Source organism: Artemia franciscana, unplaced genomic scaffold (genome assembly GCF_032884065.1).
Source record: "Artemia franciscana unplaced genomic scaffold, ASM3288406v1 PGA_scaffold_237, whole genome shotgun sequence".
Lineage (NCBI taxonomy): Eukaryota > Metazoa > Arthropoda > Branchiopoda > Anostraca > Artemiidae > Artemia > Artemia franciscana.
Genome location: NW_027062652.1, coordinates 130,458 through 149,259, shown reverse-complemented (window position 1 = coordinate 149,259; position 18,802 = coordinate 130,458). Strand labels below are relative to the sequence as shown.

Here is an 18,802-nt window from a genome sequence, read left to right as displayed (position 1 = left end):
ACGAAAATGATGGGCAGTGAAATATGCAGTTAAAAATTTTTTAATTCAAGGGAAATTGCTGATTTGCCACTCTAGAACTTAAAAGTAAAGGATAACACAAAAATGTGTAATTTTGATTATTTGAGGGGAGGATGTATGCAATGGAATATGTCTGGTTACTGCTGAATTATATAACAGCTTAATTAAAATAATAATAATATAAATCCTGGGGAAAAGAGTTTTTGGTATATATGTCTTCGTGCGAAATTATGCAAGAGGATAAATGAGTCTGAGCACCTAAAGCGAAAGGCATAGAAAAAATCTCTCAGGAAAAACGCATCACAAATGAAATTATAGACAACGATATCTATTATTAATTGACAATCGACAGATCACAATCACAAAGACCAGATTAAATAGTAAGTGAAAAAATTTCAGGAGAATAGAAATTCTATAAAATGTATAATTCTTTGGAAGGATAAACGAGAAGGAGGAATTGGATTCACGTCAGAATTGTTCAATTACAGTGAAATGACTGATTTGCCGCTTTGTGACTTAAAACTAAAGAATGACACGATAATTATAGTAATACTTAACTTGTGAAGCAAATATATATAAGCGTGCTGAGTGTCAGATCCCAAGTGAAACTTTGACTCCTTGAATTTTTATATCAACCCTATAAACAGGAAAAAATAATAGAATATCCAATTTTGGCCAAAACGGGCGAGATCCAACCCAAAGCCTGATTTTCTTTATTTATTTGCGTTTGAGATTATTTTGCCTATAATTTTCTTTTATTATGAATCGTTTGAATTCAGATTTAATGGGTAAATTATGTCATTTTTGTTGGCTTTGATCCCAATCTATTTAAAGAATGAGCTCCCTATTGGCAAATGAATTACGATGGTAAGTTTCAAGGAAAATAACTTTTTTCTGAAATTTGCGTAATCCCTATACCTTCCCCTGTCCCTCAATAATAAATAAAGCCCTTAATTTTTATTTATTTTAACCTTTTTCCTAATGCCATCCCAACCCTTAATTTCTCCAGATTTTGTAAAATTTACACCCATATACCTTACTCTATCCCTCAAGAATGATTATAAGCCTTCCTTTTTTCCTTTTATTAAACATTCCTATATTTTCTGAAATTCACGTACATCCCTATACCTTCCTCTCTCTCAATAATATTCATAGCCCTTAATTTTTTATCATCAAATGCCATCTCAGCCCTGAATTTCTCCAGATTTCGTAGAATATACTTACACCCCCTATACCTTAATCTACGCGTTTAAAACCTTTTAAATTTTTTTATTCCATGCTTGTTTTATAAAATTTACTCCCAGCCTTGGATGTTTCTAGACCTTTTTTTAAATTTAGCTACACCTTTCTCCATCCCTCAATGCCTCCTTTTTCTTGATTTTAAGTTCATTTTTTCCAAACTGCACTCCTTATCATGAATTTTTCCACATAAAAGAGAGATATTTATATACCGACAATGGTGAAATCCCTGCTCATCCTTTAGTTCACGTTTTTACAAATTTTCACTTTCCGAATTGCTAAAGCAAAACCTCTTTCATGTCAAAAACTTGTAGGTTTGAGAAATTTCACTATTTTGTTTTCAGTTTTATACAAGTAAAGACTTTTTAAGTCATTTTTTTAATTAGATTAATTAAAAACAAATCCACAAATAAGGTTTTCAAAGAAAAGTAAAGAATTCTATTAAACTAAAACTGAGCAAAAATAGAATCAAATAAACTACCAAGCGTAAAACTACCAAACTAATAAAATAAAATAAATAACCGAGTCAAACTTAAAATGAGCGGAAACTAACATGATTAGGGCTCAAAATCCCAATGCCTTCCCAAGGAAAGAACATAATTTGTACTTTAATGAAAAAACAAATACAAATGAACGCACATTGTCAGTTCGATATAAATATGCTGATATTTATTCTTTAAAATCTTAATAATTTTTCATTTATTAAAGTTATAAGAGTGAAAATATTTCAAACTAAAATTTAACAAAATGAAATTGGGAATTTATAGGAAAAGGGGGAGCTGGTTGCTCTCAAATCACTTTGACTCTTAAAAAGGGGACTATAATTTCCAATTTCAAATCAAATGAGTCCCATGTGAAATTTATGCGGCCATAAAATTCCATAAAAACCTTATATAGCCCAGGGCTCTAGGGGTTGTGGCCCCAAGGCCCTGGGGACATCCTTAAGCTTTTTGAACTATTTTGAACAAAATGGCTATCTCACAATTTCAATCAGATGTGTTTGATGAAAACTTAGGTATTTGGCAGGAGGTGGGGGGAACTCTTAGTTTTCAGCCCAGTGAGCTTGTGCAACCATCCCTTCCATAAAAACTTTAAACGCCCTAGGGTTATGACTTACGACCTTTGCCTCAAAAGCCTTGTTATGTGACCTTTGAACTATTTTGAATAAAATGATTATCTCAACATTTCCATTGGATATATTTTGGGAAAACACGACGTTCGTGGCGTAGCTGCCCTCTGATCATTTTGACTGTAAAAAAGGGCACTAAAATTTCTTTTTACAAATCCAATGAGCATCCTCTTTAGCATATTCATATACCATCCTTTCTATAAGAACCTTATATGCCCCCAGGGCATAACTTACAATCTTTGCCTTGAGGGTTGTGGGGGTGTTATAAAGACATAATTTTCGGACACTTTATTTACTCTGAACAAAATTGCTGTCTCAAAATATTGACTAAATAATTTTGGGAAATGATGGGCGTGAGGGGGGGGGGTGACCGGTTTCTTGCGAGTTTAAATCAAATGAGCCCAATCTGAAGTTTGTATGATCATTTATTCCATAAAGATCTTGGTTGACCCCAGGGCATAACTTGCAACACTTGTCCCAGGGCTTTGGAGAGTTTTGTCACTCCTTGAGGTATTGTTATATGTTTAACGGACTATTTGGAAGAAATGGCTATCTCACAATTTAAATCAGATGCATTTGGTGAAAAGAAGGGTAGTTGGGGGGGGGGCTAGTTACTCTCCACCACTTTTGACTCTTAAAAGGGATTGACTCTTTAAAAGGAATTTAAAAGTTTCATAATTTTTTGTTATGGTATAAAAAAAGGATTTGATAAGAATTGGACATCAAAATCGGGTAACTTAAATGGCGTATTCATTATTTTGACAACTCTTGCTATATCTTTTTAGTGTTTTATTTTTTATTTTTAGAACAAATAAATTCTTCAATGTACAGATCTGATGGCAGAGGACAACTAGAACTAATAGATCCAAATTCACCAGCTCTGTTAGAAGCGTTAAGTAAAATTGCAACAGGCAATATTGCAGGAGATGCAAGTGCTGGGCTACTATTGTCTTTACAAGACAATATTACGAATATGAAGCTGCCCTATGTTACTGAAAAACCTTTTGAGTGTAATATTTGCAAGAAGAGGTTTTTGCACAAGCATGGCTTGCATAGGCATCAACAAAGACACGTGACAGACAAACGTTTTAAATGTTTTATGTGCAACCAAGCAAGTTTTCCTTCTGAAATACAGTTGACTCGTCATATGGCTATCCATGATGGTAGAAAGCTTTACGAATGTGATGTATGTAAAAGAAAGTATCCTCAGACGAGGGATTTGGAACAACATCGAAGAGCTGAACACCCAGGAGCGAAAGCAATTGAATTTCATGAATGTAAGGAAACCTGTATATAAATAGTTAGTGTAATGTTAACTCCAGTCTTATAGGATTATAGGACTACGATAATTATTTAATACAAACAAAAAATAGAAAGAAACAACGGGGAATTCTTTCTCAAAACAATGAAACTTATACCTTAAGTGAATATTTCGACCTTACAAGGGCTGTCATCAGCAAAACAAATGAAAAAATGTAAAAGAAGCACACTAAAAAACGACCATTAAGACTAATTTCGTTTTAAAAAAGTCCTAGCATCCTTACTTCAAGGAAGTTCAACCAGGACTCTAAACCAATTCAACCAGGTCCTGGTTGAAACTAAAAAAGGTTTTTGTTTTAATGGTCGTACTTTAATGTGAGTTTCTTTTATATTTTCACTTGTTTTCCTGAGGACGGCCCTCGAATATAGGCTCGAAATATTCAACTAGGGTTAAGATTCCATTGTCATAAAAAGAAATACCATGTTGTGTCTACTTGTCGTCTGTATTCATAATAGAAAAGCAGTGTGGTCTTTGTCTCTAATAATGATAATTTTTTTCTTTATATTCTTGAAAATACTTCTTCACAGAAAGAAACTAGATCTACGTTGCATGGCCAACGTGAGGTGTTGCGGCAACGTTTGTTTTGGTTTGCCGAGCAAAGTGTTGCTAGAGCAACACTTTGCTTTTGTTTCTTCGCTTCGATTGAACGCTGAAGTTGTTAATCTGTAAGGATTTTGAAATAAATACTAGGAATACCAACTCCCAATATTTGCAAACCCCTCATTGCCGAAGATGATTATGAGCTAACAGCCGACTGTTGTTTAAAACTTCCCTATATGTTTCACAATTGATATCGTTCTTTTTTTGGTTTCAGTGTGCACCTTACCACTGAAGTTGTCAACCCCTTTAAACTTTAAAACAGGTATATCTCATGAAGGAATTTTTCTACCAAAAAATGGATGACATGTATTTGATCAGCTCATTAAGAGCTATCGACTGCCGTCGAAAAAAATCTATCTGTCTTAGTTCAAAAGTTGACCTTTTTACCATAGGCCAAGTTTCTAACGTCATCACTTAAAAAAGAGCAAAGGATAAACTCTAATTTCTTTAACAATGAGAGAACTTTTAAGTTTAAGAAGCGCATCTGATACCATTTCTCTACCGCAATCCCAAGTGCGAAAATCCGAATGATAAACTCAGCTGAAATCACGAACAAAAATCGGTAGAAACAATAGATGACAGCACTTTTGAACCTGCAGGAAAATGCCACTTTTTTGTTTCTGTAGATTTTTCTAATCACCACTCAAAGAAGATATATTGGCTGTGAGGCCGCGTAACTGTCCCATATATTTAACACTTGTATATTTTTGTCCATCTTCAACTTGAAGCTGGTTCCTGCCTGCTTGCCTGCTAGAACGGAGCTTTCAACTCGAAAGCAGAAACATGTTTTGATGAAACGAAAACTTGACTGCATACCTTCATACCTTGCATACTGCATACCTTGGTGCCTGACTGCATAGGCTATAAAACTCTATTTCATTTCACATCCTATAGGCTCTGGCTCAAGGACAAGCAAAAATCATCCTTTTTGGCCCCAGGCAAGAGTTCTACGAAGCTTTCCAAAATGCAAAGTCTTATTCATCAGTCCAGCCTAAGGCCCACACTTTCTGTTAAACTGGGGAGGTTAGACCCTCACCACTTTCTAGGAATAAGCTGAAATCGGGGTGCTAGGAAATAAAAACACAAATAGCACAGGATTTGAAATGGGTTTCTGCTAATCCCACTTGGCACTCTGTTAATTCTGTCACTTTGTAGACGCTGAATAGCCAAATCCGTATTTCTTTCTGTAACTTGATAAATTTAAGCTACAGTTTTTTTCATGATTTTCAGTTTGGTTTTAGGGCGAAGCACTCAACTGAGCATGAATGTGTCTTGAATTATTTATATTCAGATCTTGACTCTGGTCTGATACCTGCTGCTCTTTTTCTCGATGTTTGATTTGGCTCATTAGCACACAAGATTCTTTTTTTGAAACTCCCATAATGGTATAAGAGGGAATGCTTATTCTTGATTTATATCATATTTATCTGGTTGAGTCATTTCGGTTGATCCGCACTTTTCTATCCCTTCTGGAATAGAGTTTGGCGTTTCACAAGGATCTATCATTGGGCCGATACTCTTTTTAATTTACGTCAATGACCTTATTAATGCGGCTGAAAATTTAAAACCTACCATTTGCTGTTGTCTTTGTCAACCAGTATCCATCACTGATTGTTATAGGAGTTCGTCCGTAGCGGATGCACTTATTGCTTTTGCTAATGACGGTACTCTTGGCACAACTGGTACAACTGAGTTTGATAATTGTTCAAAGATGATAGCTCTTTTTGAAAGAGTTATCCAGTGGTTTGATGTAAATAATCTTGCCTTAAATGTTGGAGAGTTATGTTTTCTCATTTTCTCCAGAGTCTCAAAGGCTTGCCCTTACCTAAATGAAATACACGTATCAAGAGGCTCTTAAGTAAACCTAAGGATCGTTCCTTTCGATTCCTAGGCATCTTGCTTGACGAAAATCATTCCTTCAAGCATCATATTGATCTGATCAAATGAAAGTCTCCAGGAGGCTCGGAATCCTTAGAAAGCTCAAACCCATTTCCAGTGTCGATTCTTAGAATCTTGTTCTGCCTAGTTCAGTCTTATGTTTCATTTTGTTCTGTTATTTGGATGTCAAATTTTTCCTCGTCTCTGAACCCACTTTCAAAACTTTATGATAAAGCAAGGACTCATATTCAGGAAACTTGCCGATCTTCACCGAAACCCTTTCTTGATTTCAAATATCTCAATTTTTTTTTTGATCTTCTATCATTTTTTTTTATACAATTTCACCGCCATCCTCATGCTGTCCTATGTAATAATACATGTTTTGTTTCTAATCAGTCTACTTATTATCTCCGCGCTTCCAATAATTTACAAATTCTTCACACTCCGTCAGTGAGGTCTGACTTCAACCCTCTGACAGCTTGCAACAGGATCTGGAACACGCTCCCAGAGCTGCCACTCGTTTGGTATGTTCAAAAATTATACTAGAGAATTTCTAGCTAGTAAATATTTTTTTTTTGCCTGTTTCCCTTGGAGCTGATGTCTCTGGATTGAGTGGGATATTTAATTGAGTTGGCGAATTCATGTGCTACCCCCTGCCTAGCTTGTCACTTAATGGGATTATTAAGGTACGTGCATCGATTTTTCTTACTTTGTTCATATTTTTATGTGTTGGTATTTTTTTTTCTCCCCTGTTCTTTCCCGGCCATGGAGCCTTATGGGGGAAATTGTCTTATTATAGTTTTTTGTTTATGAAATTTATTGTTAAATAAAGAACTCAGAACTATTAAAAACGATCCAAAGCTTTTTAATGGTACTGTTGTATCAAGAATAGGCCTGCTTAAACAGATTAGTTGGTCCTATATGAGTGAAAATCGAGCAAAATATATTTAAATAGTATATAAGTTCTTGAATAGTATATTAAATAATGTTTATATCTCTTCATCATATTTGATGAAATAGTGCATTCTAACTCACTTATTCTAAGCTTGTCTCTAAACTCAAAGTGAGTTGCTAGTTGCTTAATGTTGTAGTGAACAAATTTTAATACTAAAGGTTGACTTGTATTTAACTCAGCTCATAGTTCAAACGCTCTAAGCGTTTGAAGTGTTATCTCCTCCCCCCCCCCCCCAAAAAAAAAAGAAAACAAAGAAATCTTTATTCTTTACTCTCATTTTTTGCTCACTGTCACTTGTCTTCCACTCGCAATTGTCTTTGTTCCTCATTTTCTTTTTTACACATTCTGATTCTCACTCTCACTTGTCTTCTAACCAAAAGAGTATTTGTTATTCATTTTTGTTTTTAATTCGCTTTGATCTTCGCTGTTGCAGGTCATCTCTCTTAGTTCTTCCGCCCTAAGAATGACGCATGAACAAATAATAGATAGACTTATCTATTAACAAATGAACAAACATCATTTTTATAAAATCCTAATAAGGGGGGTTAATGCCCAATTTATCTCTCACTCATCGAACTATCTGTCTTGGCTTTTGCTACAATTAGCCATGGCTTGATGCCCACAACTATTCGATTTTAGTTCAGAAATGTCAGTCCTGACATAGTGTTGATTTCGGAATTCCATTATTTTAAGACAATTTTTCAATGCTATTCGGGTTTAGTCGCATTTTATGGTCCAGAACGTTCATTTTTACCCATTGTGAACTTTCGTTTTTCGAATACTTCTCTTGGACTTATCACGTTTGATAGTTCTGGTGGTTGGACAATAATGTATTTTTTTCAATACATTCTAATCATTTACTCTAATTGAAAATTTATGTTCTTCGAGTCGTCCTCTGGTCATATTTTCTTATAATTATAAAACTGAAAAAGTGATTAGAATGTATCATTTTTATAATTGATACATTATGAAATTATTCATGTTATGAATAATTTCATAACGAAATTATTATGGAATTATTTTTACAGTCATGTACATTTTCTTGATGCTGATTCTAAAATATTTGCCGATTTTATCGAGTCGCAATTTAGATTTGTTGTTTAATCAGCTACATAATTGTTAGTCCTGAATTAGCGTCAGTATTAATGCTTCATTAATTTGTTTGTTTTAGGTACTTTGATAAACAATCTCTAAACCTAATCCTGACTTTCTTTTTTTCAGCTGCAAAAGGTATGAAAGTAATGAAGAAGAAAGGTAAAATTCGCCATAGTTCAGAATCGAGCTCTAGCCTCAGTGATTTTGGGTACATAGGTATAGCCCTTTATGTTTATTTTTTTGCTTGTTTCTTACACATCAAACAATACAAACATAACATAAAAACGGAGTAACAAACCGAAAAAAAAAGAAATATCACAATCTGTTGAATTGGTGATTTCTCTTTTCATAATATATATATATATATATATATATATATATATATATATATATATATATATATATATATATATATATATATATATATATATATATATATATATATATATATATATATATATATATATATATATATATATATATATATATATATCTATATATATGTCTCGAACCACTATACATATGTCTCGAACCACTAATCCAAACAATCCATCACATTTTTTAAGGTTTGAAACTAGGCCATATTCAGGGGGTAGAGAGTTTGAATTCTCCCACCCCCCAAAAAAAAAACAAAAACAATTTGTTTGACTCATAAAACGTAACAAAAATGAATATAAACCAATTGTGGATGCGTTTTCTAAAGTTTTTTTTGTAAACCTCCCTCCCGAAGAAATTTCTTTGTACCATCTTCCTCTTGAAAACAATCCTGGATATAACCCTGATTGGAAATAATCAGCAAAGTTGTTAGCCAATTTCAAGGACGGTTAATCTTAGAGATGGTATTTCAAAGGTAGTCGACTGTCTCGAAAGATAATAAAAAGGCATATAAGACTTTAAACCGAAATGAACAACAGGGACTCGAAAATTTGGAAAAATAATAGTATCACACTTTTTTGTTGTTATTTTATTTTATATAAATTAATAAATTTATATTATGATTTTGTGAAAACTGAATATTATTTGGTGTATTTGGGGTGTCAAGTTAATTGCTGCAGTTCTCTTTCATGGTCATGCATATGTCTTCTTAAATTTTCAATATTTTTGAGCTTAACTCAGTGTTTCGGACTATTCTAAATTTCCTGTAATTTTACTAATGCAGAAAATAAATTTATGAAATCAAATCGATTTAAAATCGATTCCATTGAAAACCTTTAGTTTTTCGTAAATAAATTTCCATATCAAGTATAAAATACAATTTAGCTGAAAATTAAACATAAGGTTAAATCTGTTTTGACAGTCATGAATATTTTCTTCATCCTGTTTCTAGAAAAAAGTTCTTGATTTTTTCGAGTCAATATTTTGAAAACATCTCATCACCATCAGATTTCATAGTCTTGAGTTATTGTCAGTGTTAATTTTTCACTAGTTTGCGTTCCTGATTTGTGCAATAATCCTGGTGGTACTTGCATGATAAACGCCCTACCGCTCAAGTTGTTCATTCATTAATGCATCATAGAACCGTTTTTTGTTTTTTTTTTCTTTCTTTTTTTTCGTTAGTTTCTTTCTGCATAGCCTGATAAAAGACAAGGACAAGTAACAGAATAGGTGAAAGATCTATAATTTGGGACGTATATTTTCACATTAGAAGAGGGTAAAGTATCTCGACAGTGTGAAGTTAGAAAACATTTCTTATTACACAATATGCAGAATAATTGTACCTAACACATTAGGCACGCAGACCCGCTATAATTTGGCGTCACCCCCCCCCCCCTTATGTGCGAATATATAGCCCAAATCTGTTTTATAGTATTATATTTTCGTCTTATTTTGGTATATTTCATGAGTATTGAGTGTCAGAGAAACATATTAGAAGAACATTAGGTAGAGCGTATCAAACAGTTCGTCGTAACGAACTGTAGTGAGGAGCGACCCGGCTCAATTGTGACCAAAGCTCTAAAAAAAGGAATTTTGATACCAATAGCTACATCAAAAGAGTCGCATTTTAATGCTGATTATAAATATATAAGTTTCATCAACTTTAGTCTTACGCATCAAAAAAGTTTTACCCGTAAAGTTTTTTGTTGTTTTAACAAGTAAAATTGTGAGAAAAAGTCAATTTTTAGCGTAAAGAGCGAGGCTTTGAGGAGGGGACAACCCCTTTCAAATACGGAATAATTTCTGTTCGTTTTAAGTTGTTAATGTCGCTCCTTACTTGCAGATAAAAAAAACTTGGTTTTTTATTTAATATCATATAAGTACCATACTGGCTTGTTTTTCAGCTGCGAAGCGTAAGAAAGAACAGAAAAAGAAAAATGCTCATGATTCAAGATCGAGCTCTAGCTCCAGTGAATTTTCTGATACATTGGAACAAGATGAAGAATACGAACAACTCTTCCAGTCAGATCATGATTTGTCGCATGATTCAGATGTTGAGATCCTGGAAGATGGTGACGAGATAATATTCGCGAAAACTGCTGATATTCTTGGAAACGATTCAAATGGTAATATGCTTTTTTCTACGCCTTTAAAGAAATTGACTAAATTATGGGTTCAAGTTCATCAAATTTGATGTCTATCAAAAAATAAGTTAATGTAAAGCCAAAAACAAAATAAAAATGTTTAATTGATAGAATGCTTGTCAATAATACAACATAGATTCAACCATAATCTATCATTTTCACTTTATTTTAAATCATAAGTTGAATACGAAATAAAATGTTTCTACTGTTTTTGATAACGACTATAACATTAATTATTAACAATCGCTCAATACAGATATTGATTGTTATTATACAATCAACCTTCCATGACGCTCATGATTCGTTCTATGAGATGCAGTAGAATACGGTATATTAATGCACTATAGTAGATGCAGCTAACATAAGCATGTCATCGTAGTAGTATAACATAACCATGTCATCTATAGTAGATGCAGCTAACATAAGCATGTCATCGTAGTAGTATAAACATAAGCATGTCATCTGCATCTATAGTAGCATGTCATCTGCATCTATAGTAGCCTATAGTAAGCATGTCACCTGCATCTATAGTAGATGCTGCATCTATAGTAGATGCAGCTAACATAAGCATGTCATCGTAGTAGTATAACATAACCAAGTCATCTATAGTAGATGCAGCTAACATAAGCATGTCATCATAACAAAAAAAATACAATCAACACAAGCATTAAGAACAAAAAATAAATACACAGCGACACAAAAATTCAAAGGAGGAAGTGCAGCTTCAAGGTCAATATATCAAAAGAAGTCATAAATAAAATTTCTATATTTCAAGTGTCTGGTCACACTGTTTGGAATTATAGTAGTTACTCTGTATTATATTTTATAAAAGCTACGTCACGTACACATTTAGGCCTAACATACGTCATGGTACGTCATGTAAGTCAATTATGCCTAACATAAAAATACCTTCAAAATGCTCACAGACAAATCCCTGAAATATATTACATTAAATACTCTTACTAAGGGAATAATGACTAGTAAAATAAGAGAATAATGACTTGCGATATCTCTCGGTACTAGAGGCTGGGCTAGTCATTAATTTTGGTCATTTTTTTGTTTGTTTGTTAGAGTCTAGTGTTTGGTCCTTCAGTGGGGGAGAGGGGGCTCTCAGGGTCGGTTGAACCACCATCCCCCCACCTTGAAGGACCAGATACTAGACTGAGACAAATAAAAAAGAAATGCCAACAAGTAATGACTAACCCAGCCACTAGTGCGGAAGTCATTTGTCCCTTAGTTTACTCGGTATTTTAATTAATCACCTTAGGAAGTATTTAATGAAGTTTATATCAGGGATTCGCCTATGAGTGTTTTTGAATGTAATTTTATGTTATCTATTATTGACCTCGGTGTGTTCATGACGTACCTTTTATTAAGAATATTATATCCTTTGATATTTTTAAATGATGTAATCTGTATAATACAGGGTCACTACAAAATTCATGAACCGTGTGACCTGACTCTTGATCTTTTGATTAAGACCTTTTCTTATAACTCTTGACCTTTTCTTATTACTGATTGGGGAAAAATTTCTAGCTTTCACTGGGACAAGTCCAGATTAATTATTCTCTCTCAGTTTTTTAACATGGCAATACAATATTTTACTGTTATACCGTGTAGCTGCACCTTATAGACCCTGAGCAATTATATCCATGGCCTCCCATTGACACTTCTCTAACTCTTACTTTAATGTTTCCTTTACTTTCCTCACAATTCCACTTATTTTCATGGTATTTATTGCTCAAATACAACTTATCCACACACGAAAATGTTAAAACATCATCAATTATGTTCCTTGCTCCGTTTTCTTCCCTAAGATCCCATCTGCTAATCACAAACAATTTTCGCAACATTATTTCTTCTAACTTCTTACATTATCAAATTCTTGGACTTTCTAGCTTAATATTTGACTGTCCAATTAATATCCAACCTCTAGCCTTCCTAAAACAACAATGTTATTCTTTTAAAACTATATCTGCAGCCTTTCTAAGTCTAAGAAAAATAATAATAATAAGTAATTTATTTCCTACAACCATCAGATCATTGCCTATATAATGAACATACTTACTTTTATAACCTTTCTTACAGAGGGGTTTGATTATAGTTTTCCAAAGATATCTAGGTGATCTCTTATTTCAGAAATGGTATTCACAGTCTTTAGTAATCTATCTCTAACATTACAACCCCCGTATTTAAAAAAAAAAACTTATTGACCGTACTATCAGTACCTATGGCTTTAATATATTTTAATCCTTTTATTACTGCCATCAATTCTTCCTCACAAATTAAATCCTCCTTCTTATCCTCCATTTTGTATATCTTTTACTCTAACTCTATCGCGTTGTGACATATTCTCAAAATATTCTCTCCGTTTTTCTTTAATCTTTTTCTTCTTACTAGAGGTGGCCCCGTTCTTATGTTTAACTGGGACAAGTCCAAATTGACTATGCACTCTCAGTTTATTAACATTCAGTACAATATTTAACTCTTATGCCGTGTGGCTGCATCTGCCAGATCTTCGGCAGTTTTATCCATGGCTTCCACTTAACACCTCCTTAGTTCATATTTGTATGCTTTCTCCGCTTACTTTACACTTCTGTTATTTTCATTGGATCTTTCACTTGACTGATTTTTGTACAGGTTCTCACTCCTCTCTATTTAACATAACCCGTTTCCTCTAATATTCCTTGCAGTGTTTCTAACTTTCATCCCTAAGATCATTTTCCTAAAATTATTCCATCCATCTTTTATATTATCAACTTTTAATCTCTCCCGTTTAGTATTTAACTGTTCCTAAAATGTTTCCCTTAAATTCTCATCCTGGTGTCTATCAACGTCATAACTTCTAGAAAGGTAGTTATCCTTCCTAAATTTTTGCGTTAAATTAGTCCTAGCTACTACTAGATTGTAATCTTTACTTTTAACATCAATAAATACCCTAGTGTCTTGTTTTGACCCTGCCAATCTTCGGTTTACAATAACATAATCAATAAGGTTAGCTGTATTACCATCATTTGAATACTATGTTTTCTTATGGGCAATTCTGTGACCAAATAATCTATTGATTATCGCTAGATTGTTTTCCCTACAAAATTACAGCAGTTTGTAATCATTACTGTTATACTTACCAACACCAAACTTGCCTAGGCTAGGGAACCATCTATCCCTATCTCTGTCGACCTGGTTCTTAAAAAATTTCATAATAAAAATACCATATTGTATATTGAATACAATTTTTGGGTCATTTAAAAAGGGCGCTAGAACTTCTAATTTCCGTTCGAATCTGGCAGTTGGTTCCACTGAGGGATATCCTACTATGACTCGTATCTTGCGTTTTTGTCGTAAAATGAGCAAAAAGCATTCTACTATTAATGCCTCAGCAACCAATGCATGACTTAGCAGCTTCTTTATTCATCTTGAGTCCTGCTCCCTGCCTATATACCTCGTCCTTCTATCACCTAATTGCAAGTTGCTTACCCCGGGGCTATGATTTCAAAACGTCTTAATTCGTTAGTCAAAATGTCAATACGATATCTTTTTATTAAGGATTTAACATTCCCTGTTGTAATTGTTATATTATTTAAATCATTGACATTCTCTTGGTTTCAGGAAACACAACAGTTCCAGTAAACTTTCTAATTATGTGCGCATGAAGTACTTAATAGGCTTAGAACCGGAAATCAAAAAGTCACCGCGGTATGAATGGAGACTTCCGCATTCGGTGATGCTCTTTTACGAACATGAATGATAATCCTGCACAAGCAATCTAGTCTACTACCCTAAATTCATTATATATTTATGCCTACAAATATTGTGCTACTATGAGGAGGTAGCCCACAATTGGTATTTTAGCTAGAAAGAGGTTTCTCGGCCAGAAAAGTTAGTAAAAAGAAACAAACCCAAGATGAATTATCCGTCAATTAGAATCCAGGGCAAATGCAGTATTCTTTACTTGAGGGATGTCAGGCTTGCGGGGTTTAACTCCTTAAGGTCACCTTGCAGTTGCATTTGCAGCCGAGAAAAATCATGAAAGACCCGCCCTAACGTAATAAGAGGTCACGCACACAGGATTTTCCTTTTGAAGACAGAGCCGGATGAACGAGCTAATTAATAGAATAGAAACCCCAAACTATCTCGCAACACCAGAACAGCTCCAACATGATTGGCGTACTTAGCCTATCCTCATCAGGGATGATTTCTTATGAAGTCTGGTATAATTCCTTATAAAATTTTAACTCCAGCTTGTAAAGTCTGGAGAAGTTATTTAGTGTTTTTTTTTTTCTGGAGAAATTATTTTATTATTAAAAATCTTGCGAACGAGGCAATAAAACTACTTATTTATCGAAAAAAATGGTTCAACTTGAGACACGTGTTAGAGATTTGGATCAAACTGACGCTTTTTTTTTACTTTTTTTAGGTGAAGAAGCAGGCTCTAAAAAGCCCTGTCAGAAATGTGGAAAGACGAATCAACCTGAATTAATACTCATTTGTGACCAATGTGGCTCTGGTCTGCACACCTCTTGCCTTAAGCCCGCTCTTGAACTGATACCCGAAGGTGATTGGTATTGTCCTTCATGCTCACATGTAAGGAATCATTTTTTTGTGGGTATTCTTGATTTTCCCATTAAGCAATGTCCTAATTATAGATGTATCTCATTCATTATACCCTATCTGCAATAAGTACTTCACTGTCCTTTGACTTTCTGTAGTGGTGTTCTAAAGAAACAATATGATCCCCTTTTTTGGATTAAATATGGTGTTTTTTTCTTGAAACATTTAATTTGAAATTTTTTCTTGAGTGGTATTGTGAAATGGTGAAGAAACGTTTCTCTGCAGTGTGAAAAATAGACAGTGGGATTCTTCAAAAATAATTTCCAGCACATTAAATAGTAAACAAATCGAAAAGAAAAATATCTATAGCTTTGAAAGTCTTTAATAGCAACAAAAATGTTTCTATCAAGTTATTTTTAGATAGGTCGGTGGCCTCCTTAATTTCAGTACTTCACCTTAACTTCTCCATTCCTCTGAAGTTCCTTCTAGGTGACTGGAAATAGTTCAAACAGATTATAACCCCTGAATTTTTCAATTATAAACTGATATTTATATTGTTATCTAAAGTCATAATAGACACACAGTCAAATTTAATTTCATATTTTCTGACCCAAGTCTGCTTTTCTGATCACTAATCCTACCTCTAAAAGTCTCAATGCTGACTTAATTAAACTCAAATAAGTTACGACCACGTTGGCTTAACATGATGGACAAAAGAGGGAAATTCGTGCTAACAAAAGGAAATTGAAACGGGGATGATTTTCAGCCATTGAAAAGGAAAGTCGAAAGGAAAACAGATATTTGCCTAGAAGCTCCTCCAGAACATCACTTCAATGCTGGTAATATTGAAAGATTATCCTTTGAAAATAAGTTGAAAAATAAAGAAAATAAAACAATGAACACAGTGCTAAAAAAAAAACAGAAAATCAGCAAAAGGCGACAAACTACTAATTGGAAGCAATGAAATGACTCTGAATTTAACCATTTTGTTATTTGGAGGTTAAGCAACGGATGGGGGACAAGATAGGAATGGGCTCAGAAACAGTATATAGCAGGTAGATCTGGATGGAAAGTGTCTTTTGGGGAAAATGTTTTCAGTACGAACTTTTATTATTGCATTTTTTTTTTGGCAAAACGGAGGCACACCGTTCCTCTCCTGTGCTCAAGAGTTTCCAGCTTGGCCTTTGTTAGAAGGAGCAAATATGTTACCTTAGTTTCTTTAAAAATTATTCTCAGGGCTCGTTTTTGAATTGATTCAATGCTTTCTGATTTATCACGGGAGATGCCAGGATGCCAAACTGGGCATGCATATTCAAGATGCGGGCGGACAAAGGAAGTATAGATCCGTAAAGAAGGGGATGGGGGACGTTAAATTTATTCAAGAGCTTAAGGAGAGACATGGACGCATTAGCTTTATGGACAAAATTTTTAACGTGGATATCCCACTTTCAATTAGAGGAAATTGTAACTCAAGTAATTTAAAAGAAGACATAGAAATATTTGGAGGGATAGGGTTGAGGGAAAAGGGTAAGGTTTTAAGGAAACATATTGACATTATCATAGATTTAGAGGGGTTTAATCTCGTGTCCAAGACCGCATTGTCGTCTGCAATATCATTGAAGATACTCATAGGGTTGCTTACTAAGTTTCTGTAGCAGATTTCAATAGCCGTTAGGTCATCCACAAATTTCCATCGGTCGGGAAATTCCTAGCGAGATTATTTATCATAACAGAAAAAAGAAGAGGTACTAGGAGAGTACCTTGGGGTACTCCATTTTGGATGGGGAGAGGAATGGAATAATAATTGTGATCTGTTACATAATAAGGAGGCAACCAATTTAACCAGGAAAGGAGTAATATTGAAATCAGCTACAAATTTTCTCAACCAAAATATTGTGGTTAACAAAGTCAATGGAAATTAAATTTAGCCAGCGATTAGGTTTTTGGAGAATTTTTCCCAATTGAGTCAATAAGAATAACAAGGTAATGGGAAGTAGAAGTGGATTTGATATTCCCGAATTCTCTCAGGTCAGTAAAAAGTAGGATTTTCTCCTTTTGACAATCCGCAAGGAATCCTTCATATAGTGTAGAGAATATAGGATTGATTGAAATAGGACGAACACCTTCAAAACCAGGTTTTCCGTCTTTCTTTTTCAAGAGGGTAATTGAAACCTTGTTTCCTAATTTGCGGATCCTGGCCAGACTCAGTTACCTCATTGGAAAAAAAAACAGAAGGGCTTTGACAGGAAGTCACTGAAAGCACTAATAAGAGGAAACGGGATATCTAAGGGGCAGACACTTGTGTTTTGTAGTTTCTCTATTTTTCTTTCGATCTGGGACGGAGATATGGAGGGGAAGCAGGTGGGAGAATATCAGTAGATAATCGATAAGACAATGCCGGAAGGCTCTGGACGATAGTGCAAGGAACTTGGTAAGACTATTAGTAATAAGTTATGAGGGTTCATGTAGGTTGAAATCAAGCTGGTCTAGACTCCTACCACACAACTTTTTTTTACCTCGGAATACCAATTTTTCGGCTTATATGTAAAAAATTGTTTGACCTTGTTTTTGTAGTGGGATTGGGTAGATATACGTATTTCCTTTTTAATTGCTTTTCTTAGTTTACTAGCTTCATCCAGTTTACCATTTCTGAAAAGATTCAATTTTTATTTGTAATTAGCGTTTTTATGGGTTGATTAATGAATGGTTTGTCTATTTAGTTTATAGTTCCCATTTTATCTGTTTTTTGATGATACTGGACCTGGGCGTTCTCCAAGGTTCCTGGTATCTTTTATTTATTTTTATGTTTATTTCGCTGGAAGTGTCAACGGGTGGTGTTGTTGACCGGGCAATTGACGGGAGAATATGTTTAATTACACTTGTTTGAATTGCATGTAGTTAAGTATGGATGTTGTATTTATTTCAAGAAGTTTTTTTCCATCCCGTGCATTACGTATTTGTCTTCTCAGCCGGGCTCTGGACATTTTGTAACTTATTTTATTATTAAAAGGAACCTGAACCTGGAGCACTTTTAAATCTTTATTCTGGGAAAGAAATTAGATATTTATTGTTTAGCTTTGTGTGAAAGGTAGTGATTTTTTTTTTCACCGAAATAATGCAAATTATAAATATCAGACCAATCCTCAATACTCAGCCACGTTCCAAAAGAGAGAAGGCCAGCATTTGGAAGGGCACGGAACGAACCATAAGTTACTGAGAATGGGTGCTTAAAATTAAAAGAGGGGGACAGGAGGAGGGAAAAAATATATTCAATAATATATTCTAGTTCATTTGTTATTTAAAAAATATTTAGCTCAGTTACTTTTGTGATTTCATGAAGGTAGTTGCAAATTGTAAATTTAAGTAATTGTATATTATATATTTTATGTTAGTCAATGTTAGTTTTATATATATTTTTTAGTTTTAGTTTCTAGTTTTTTCTCTTTTTTCTATGCTGAAAACGCCTTGTTGGCGAAATATTCATTCGATGTTTTAAT

General features: G+C 34.0%; 1 protein-coding gene across 1 annotated transcript in view; it reads left to right on the top strand.

Moving 5' to 3' along the window:
* The window catches only part of LOC136041540 (PR domain zinc finger protein 2-like), a gene marked incomplete in the record, with an annotated part of 121,977 nt that overhangs the window by 63,759 nt on the left and 39,416 nt on the right, over positions 1-18,802 (top strand). The window contains 4 exon segments of the mRNA XM_065726234.1: positions 3,193-3,663; positions 8,362-8,451; positions 10,515-10,736; positions 15,172-15,338. Coding sequence (XP_065582306.1) covers positions 3,193-3,663; positions 8,362-8,451; positions 10,515-10,736; positions 15,172-15,338 — 950 coding nt within the window.